The 7917-nt window shown below is 62.6% G+C and overlaps 1 protein-coding gene across 1 annotated transcript in view; it reads right to left on the bottom strand.

The window, feature by feature from the left end:
* Positions 1 to 4849, bottom strand: part of PLCD3 (phospholipase C, delta 3) — a gene marked incomplete at its 5' end in the record, with an annotated part of 7630 nt that extends 2781 nt beyond the window's left edge. Inside the window, 8 exons of the mRNA XM_009328396.1 lie at positions 1104 to 1257; positions 2087 to 2236; positions 2312 to 2464; positions 2539 to 2683; positions 2782 to 2983; positions 3644 to 3866; positions 4403 to 4532; positions 4621 to 4849. Of these exons, the coding sequence (XP_009326671.1) occupies positions 1104 to 1257; positions 2087 to 2236; positions 2312 to 2464; positions 2539 to 2683; positions 2782 to 2983; positions 3644 to 3866; positions 4403 to 4532; positions 4621 to 4849 (1386 nt within the window). The remainder of the gene's footprint in view (positions 1 to 1103; positions 1258 to 2086; positions 2237 to 2311; positions 2465 to 2538; positions 2684 to 2781; positions 2984 to 3643; positions 3867 to 4402; positions 4533 to 4620) is intronic.
* Between the last annotated feature and the right edge of the window lie 3068 nt (positions 4850 to 7917).

The following is a 7917-nucleotide window of genomic DNA, read 5'->3' as shown; positions in this document are numbered from 1 at the left end:
TGCGGGGCATTGTACCGGACCAGTGCCGGGCCTGGGGGGGGAATGGCTGAGCGGGGCCGCTGCACCCATGGGTGCCGGTGCGGGGGCCTGCCAGCAGGTGACGGTGTCCTGCCTGCACCCGTATGCCTGGGGACAGGGACGGATCCTGCCTGGCTGGGTGGACCCAGAGCCTGAAACGTGACCCGGACCCTGAAACCGGACCCTGGGCTCAGACCCCAACCCTAGACCTTGAACCTGGACCTTGACCTCAGACCCCTGGGCTCAGACCCCAACCCTGGACCTTGAACCTGGACCTTGACCTCAGACCCCTGACCCCAGACCTCAGACCCTGGATGCTGGCCCAGTTCTTAATCCGAGCCCTGGATCCCGGACCCTGACCCTTGATCCTGACCTTGACCCCACACCTTGACTTTAGAACCTGGACCTTGACCCTGGATCCCAGACCCTGACCCCAGATCCTGACCCTGGACCTCAGACTCCAAACCCAAACCCCAGACCCTGGACCCTGACCCAGGTCTTAATCCCAGCCCTGGACCCCAGACCCTGACCCTGATCCCAGACCTTGACCCTAGACCCCAGACCCTGACCCCAGATCCTGACCCTGGACCCCTGACCTTGACCCTGGACCCCTGACCCTGGGGTTCACTGTTCTCAGACTCAGATCTTAATCTCAGCCCTGGATCCCGGACCCTGACCCCAGACCCTGACCTCAGATCCTGACCCTGGACCCTGAACCCAAACCCCAGACTTGACCCCAGACCTCAGTCCCTGAACCCTGACCCAGGTCTCAGTCCCAGCCCCAGCCCCCAGACCTGACCCTGGACCCAGACGCCACATCCCAAACCCTGACCCCAGACCCTTACACCAGACCCTGATCCCGGACCTGTAACCCTCACCCCGGCCTCTGGCCCCAGACCCTGACACCAGACGCCAGTCCCATCAGAGCAGAGCCACCCAGCCGAGGCCAGCGCGCCCCCAGCCGCCACCCGTGGAGCCACCCCGGTGGCAGAGCCCATCGGTCTCCGCCCCACCCTGCGTCCCAGTGAGGTCAGGAGCATGGAGCCACTCTGTCCCCGTCCCCGTCCCCATCCCGTCGCCCTCACCCGCCTGCTTGATGAGCTTCCGAGCCTTCCTCTCGCTGAAGGAGGACATCTCGCAGGGCCGGGGGTGGCGCAGGGCATGGGGCAGGCCGGGGAAGGGGACAGCCTGGCAGTACACCACCACGGCTGACAGCTCCGGGGCCACCTGTGACGCGTCCTTGGCCGGCGGGAGCCACCATGGTGTCAGGGCCACCCTGGCTCTGGTGGCCCCCTGCCTGCCTGAGGGTCTACAGACCCCCCCTACCCTGCTAGTGCTGAGCGCTGAGACCCCCAAGGCCATGGAGACCCCCAAAGGGATGGAGAACCTGAGGCAATGGAGACCCCGAGGCAATGGAGACCCCAAGGTGATGGAAACCCCAAAGTGATGGAGAACCTGAGGCAATGGAGTGCCGGACACTGAGATGATGGAGAACCCAAGCAGGTTGAGAACCTGAGGTCATGGAGAACCCAAGATGATGCACAACCCAAGACGTTAGAGACCTCAAGGTGATGGAGACCCTGAGATGATGGAGAACTGAGGCAATGGAAAACACCCCCCCAAGGCAATGGAGACCCCGAGGGGTCACCCTGTAGGTGATGGAGACCCCAAAGTGATGGAGACCCAAGGTCATGGAGTTCCCAAGGTCAATGGAGACCCCGAGGTGATGGAGACCCCAGAAATGGAGCACCCAGCCCAACAGGGGAAGAGGGAGGCACAGCCGAGGAGTCCCCAAGCTCAGTCCCCTCTGCTGGGCAGTGACAGCCGCTCGCCGCCCCCACGGTCCCCGACCCATCAGCCCGCCCAGCTCCATCACACGACCCACCTGCAGAGGTTTGATCTCCTGCAGCGACTGCAGCGACTGGAAGAGGAGAGAGCAGGGCTGCATCGGGGGATGCTGGCAGTGCTCACCTGCCCCAGACCCCAGCACTCCCGGGACACCATGGTCCTCCAGGACCACCGGGACGCCATGGTCCCCCAGCACCATGGCCCTGGGAGAGTCCCTTACCTGCCGGCTGCTTCTCTCCTGCAGCTTCTCCTCCTCTTCCTCCTCCTCCTCTTCCTCCTCCTCGGGGTCCGGAAGGGAGGTGACACCACAGGGCTCGTGCCATGGCTCTGGCAGCTTCTTGCCCTTCACCAGGACCTTCCCCTTCAGCTGCTGCGGGAGGAAGGGCCGAGCTCAGGGCTCGGAGGGGACATGGGGACACCATGGTGGGCGGGGGGGTGGTCTTACCTCCGGGGACGGGAGGTCGTGGGGGTCCTGCCCCTCCAGCGGCTGCGTCAGCAGCATGTCCCCCAGGATGGCTTTCATGTGCCGGGCCATGGTGGCCTGCTGCTCCAGCCCACAGTGGTTCTCCAGGGACAGGATGACAGGGTAGGGTGATTGCTGGGGACGGGAATGAGCAGCGCTCAGCACCCAGCACCCAGCACCCGTCCCAGGGCTGCTGGCACCCGGCTCACCTTGAAGGCATAGTCGCGGATGCTCTCAATGACATCGCGGAAGAGGATTTTGGAGGTGAGCGTGTGGCCGTGGTAGACGATGGGTTCCCCGTCAGAGCCCTCCCAGCAGTCCAGCTCCACGCAACGGCATCCCGCCATCAGCGCCCTGTCACCGCACCATCACTGGATGAGTCCCTGCACTGCCCCGGCACCCTCGAACCATGGGACCATCTGGGCACGGTGCGTCTGACCAGGGGCACCCACCTGACATAGGCTTCAGTGCTGCTGGTGCCACCGATCTGGTTGCGGGTCAGGTAGGTGTTGTGTGAGGAGGAGATGAAGTAGTGGCACAGGGGCTGGCTCATGTCCTGGTGGACCTTGGTGTGCTCCTGGTTGAGGATGTCACCGGCGGCCGAGAGGAGGTACATCATGAAGCCGTCCAGCATCATCAGGTCCTGCTGCCTGGCTGCGGGACACAGCAGCGGGGTGTTGCAGAGGGCTGGCACACCGCTGACAGGGTGGCACCCCAGGGACTGTCCCCACCTGGATGTCCCCTGTCTCCCAGCAGTGCCATGTTCACCCCAGACCTGGCACTGTGGCACCCAGGAGATGTGGAAGTCTCCTTGGTGTCCCATCTCCACCCTGATGTCCCCCGTCCTGCTAGTGCCACATCTACCCTAGGGGTACTACTGTGATACCCAAGAGACATGGAGGTCCTTCATCCTCGCCATGATGTCCCCTGTCTTCCTAGTGCCATGTTCACCCTGGACCTGCTATGGTGGGACCCAAGGGACATGGAGGTCCCCCCAGCAGTGTCACATTCATGCTTGGGCTGGCACTGCATCACCCAGGAGACATGGAGGTCCACCTCCTGTCCACCCCCAACTTCACATCCCCTGTGCCACCAGGGACCAGCAAGGCCACGTGTTGGACTGCTGACACCTGGTGCCATCCTGGGGAAGGGACACAGGGACACTCACCCAAGCCTTGGAGGACGCCATACCAGCTTGGGAGGCGACACCACCAAGCAGAGCCCCATCCCCGCGCCATCCATGACCTCCCTTGGCTCCGGCAGCACCCATCCCACCATCCCACCACCACCCGAGCTGGCTGTCCTCAGCCCTACCCTTCTCGTTGAGCTCGTAGGTGCGGATGACAGCGCAGGCCTGGCGCAGGCTGGCGTCCTCGCCCTGATCCCGTAGGAAATCCCGCAGCTCCTCGGCCGACAGGACACGGTCCTCGCCCGAGTAACGCCCAAAAAGCTCCTCCAGCTCTGGCCGCCGCGGCAGCCGTCGGCAAACTCCTCCAGTTTTTTTTTCCAGCCGCTCGTCGCCCGAGCGGTCGCACTCCTGATGGGACCACAGCCCAACCTCGGGGACCGTCCCCTGCCCATGGGGAGGGAGTACGGCCACCCCCTGCCTCGTCCTGCCTGTCCCTTGGGGTTGGCAGCATGCGTGATGAGTTTGGAGGGGCTCAGCTACTGGCATGAGGGCTCGGGGATGGGTTGTGCCTAGGGGGGTGTGGGGGCATGCCCCCTCTGTCCCCCCACCCATAGCCTTCTGATCCTCCAGTCTGGGGCGGAGCGGAGCGGAGCAGAGCGCCGTGCCTCAGTTTCCCAAGTGGAAGGGACTTGGGAGATGCCCATGGGGACAGCGCCCCATGGGGGGAAAATGTCACACCTCGAGGACCCACAGAGCAGTGGGCGGGACAGCTCACCCCACCATTGGTGGTAGTCAACCATTGGTGGTGGTGGGTGGCTTTGGGTGTGATGAGTTTGACAGTTCTCTGCACTTGGGAAGGCAGAGAAGGAGCCAGCAGTGAAGGTGTCACCAGCAGAAGGTGACAGCAGTGGGGGACAGCGGGTGATAGAGCACAGGACGGGTACCTTGAAGAGCTTGTAGGCGTAGACATCATCCATGTCAATGTTGATCATCCTCAGCATGCTCTTCACCTCCCGGAAGGACATCTTGTTGTCCTTGTTCCTGTCTGCTCGCTGCAGGACCCCGTGGATCCAGCTACGCTGGGGTAAGGAAACCACCCAGCGTCACCCCCACAGCCGTCCCCAACCTGTCCCCAAGCCCCCATAACTCCGACAAAGGATATTGGTCGAGCTTCTCTGGTTGACTCATGGCTTGCAGCCGCCCCATCAGCTTGGTGAGCCCTTGCACCCAGTGGCGGGCATCTTCCTCGCCCCGGGCAGCCAGGTCCCGGTTCTTGCGCTTGCCCTTGAAGACGAGGGTGAAGCAGTGCCGCTCGGGGAAGTCAGCACCGTACTTGCGTAGACCCTCTGACTGGTGTCCCTCGCGTACCCCCTCGATGTTCATCACCGAGACTGCAGGAACACGCGCGGTGATGGGGCCACCCCGGCGATGGAGGTGGTCCCTCGGCTTTTCCCTCACCCATGAGCAATCCTGCAAGAGATCCTGGCTGCTGATGGACACCCTACACGTCCCCGGGGGCACCCCAGGGGACCGGGGCTCAGCTCCTGTTTATGCTGCAGCCGGGCTTAACCCACTAATCCCAGGCGAGACAGGAGCCGTGGCCGCTGTCCCCTGCGGGGATGGGGACTGGGACGCCGGCGGGGGATGGAGCTGTCTTGCAGCGGCGCCAGCTCCGGGCACCCATCCCAGATGAGAGGGTGGAAAGAGACGGGTCATGCCAGGGAGCAGGGACAGAGTCTGGCCGGGATGGAGACGGGACCTCGTGCTGGTCCCATGCGGAACGGGGAAGGGTGTGGGCTCTGGGGGTTCAGCCTGGGGTGCACTGGGAGGCACCGTGTGCACTGGGATGTAACGGGATGCACTGGGATGTAATGGGGTGGACTGGGAAGCACTGGAAAGCACTGGGAGGCACTGGGTGCAGTGGGTTGGGGTTCGGATCCTGGGGGGGGGATCCGTGTTCTGGACTGGGGTCCACATCTCAGGTCAGGGTCTGGGTCCCAGGCTGGGGGTGCAGGTCCTGGATTGGGGTCTGGGTCCTGGGTGGGGGTCTGGGTCCTGGATTGGGGTCTGAGTGCTGGGCTGGTGTCTGGGTCCCAGGTGGGGGTCCAGGTCCCAGGTGGGGATCCAGGCAGGGGTCTGGCTCGCACGTGGGGGTCCGGGTCCTGGGTGGGGGTCTGGGTCCTGGGTTGCCATCTGGGTCCTGGGCTGGGGTCTGGGTTCTGGGTGGGGGTCCAGGTCCTGGGGAGGCATCTGGGTCCCAGGTCGGGGCCCAGGTAAGGACCTTGGTCCCGGGCTGGGGTCTGGGTCCCAGGTGGGGGTGCTGGGTGGGGGTCTGGAGGCAGGTGTGGAAAACCCACCTGGCACCTCCCAGCACAGGCTGTGCTAACCACCTCCCTCTGCAGGGCAAGGGAAGGTGGCCTCCGACTGCTGCCACCAAACCCCAGGAGGGACAGCTCAATTCTCCGCGGATTCATAGGAAATCAGCTGGCTCCAGCACGGCACAGTGCGGGGAGCCAGGAAGATCTCCCTGAACTAGGACACAGCCAAGGACAAGGGCTGGGACCGTCGGGGATGAGCTACCCATCTTGCCCTGCTGCACCTCGCCCAGCTCCATGCTGGGACCCCCCTGGGCAGCAGGTGCTCAAGGACCACATTGGACATGAGAACGAGAGAGCCCTGGGATGGGGGAAGTATTGGTGCAGGTTCTCAGGGGCAAGGGGGGGCAGGATTTGGAGATCACAACATGCAGTGGGAGGGCAACCCCATACCCACACCCTTAGGGTGCTCCAGGAGCCACCAGCCAAGGGCAGAAGCTCATGCTTACATTGGGGAAGGAAAGCTTGATGGACAAGACACTAACATTCTTATTAGACTGGTGTTCACACCTTCTTCCAGGTGTTCTCTCTGACCACTGTAGCAATTTGCTTTTTCAGAGGCACCAGTGGCTCAAAGGAGCACCTTAGGGTCTTCTCTGTTTCCCATTCAGGCTCCCCCTTTGTAGGATGAAATAAGTGTCACTGTAGTGGCTTATGGCCAACAGTAAGCAACTACAGTTACGGGCAGATGATGGGATGGGATGGGATGGGATGGGATGGGATGTGATGGGATGGGATGGGATGGGATGGGACAGCTCGGGACAGAGTGGCACGGCATGGGACAGGATGGAGGGATGGGACAGGACAGGATGGGATGGACAGAAGAGGGCGATGGGATGGGATAAGACGGGACACATATGACAAGATGTGACAGTACAGATAGGACACGACAGGACAAGATGGGACAGGTAGGATGGGACAGGAGAAGGTGGGGCAGACAGGACTGGATGGGACAGTCAGGCGGGACAAACATGACAGGATGGGACAGGACAGGATGGGATTGGATGGCACCAGATGGGATATCACGGGATGGGACAGGACAGGGCAGACAGGGCAGGATGGGACCTGATGGGACAGACAGGATGGGACGGGACAGATGCGATGGGATGGGATGGGACAAACATGATGGGACGTGGCAGACAGGACAGAATGGGATGGGACAGGGTGGGACAGGGCAGATGGGATGAGATGGGACCGGATGGGACAGGACAGGGTGGGACATGATGGGACAGACATGATGGGACAGGGCAGACAGGAGAGAACGGGACAGGATGGGATGGGATGGGATGGGATGGGATGGGATGGGATGGGATGGGATGGGATGGATGGAATGGGACAGGACAGACAGGAGAGAAGAGACAGAAAAAGCCACTGCCATCAGGCCCCTTTGGGGCACCACGTGGCCGGCTGGGGGGGACGGGGCACCACAGCGCGGTGGCAGAGCCCTGCTCGCACGGCACAGCCCAGTTGCTAAATCCCAGCAAAGCTGCCCAAATCACGCGTGGGGAGTGCCGGGATGGTGCCGGCAGCAAAGGTCACACTGGGCACGCTGACGGGGTGGCCTCGGGGGACCCACAGGCCCACGCCCAGGCTCACAGCGGAGCCAAGACTTTTCCGTCTATTCTCCAAAGAGCAGTTATTTCCTCCCTTTTTGTTTTGGCAACCACTCCTTAAGAACAGCCCCTGTGCCCGTGTCCCCACTCCGGCTGGAGACGCTGCTCCTGGGCTGGGAAACGTCAGATTTGGGGCCGAGCAGGGACATCCAGAGCCGGCCACGGCCCCGGGGACGCGGCCACCATCTGCCACCACCTCCTGCGTGGTCACATCCTGCCTGCGGTGCAGGATCGAGGGCATCTTCAGAGGACAGATACGGACATACGGATGCATGGATGCACAAGCGTATGGATGTATGGATACAGGCACATGGGCACACAGGTGCACAGACACACGGATGCTCGGACACACGGGCACATGGGGTCACAGGTGCACAAGTGTATGGATGCACGGATACACGGATGCATGGACATAGGGATGCACTGATACATGGACACATGGATGCACGGATATAGAGATGCAGGGACAGA

Source organism: Pygoscelis adeliae, unplaced genomic scaffold, assembly GCF_000699105.1.
Source record: "Pygoscelis adeliae isolate BGI_AS28 unplaced genomic scaffold, ASM69910v1 Scaffold97, whole genome shotgun sequence".
Lineage (NCBI taxonomy): Eukaryota > Metazoa > Chordata > Aves > Sphenisciformes > Spheniscidae > Pygoscelis > Pygoscelis adeliae.
The sequence above is the reverse complement of the archived record's forward strand: the minus strand, read 5'-3'. Positions and strand labels throughout refer to the sequence as shown.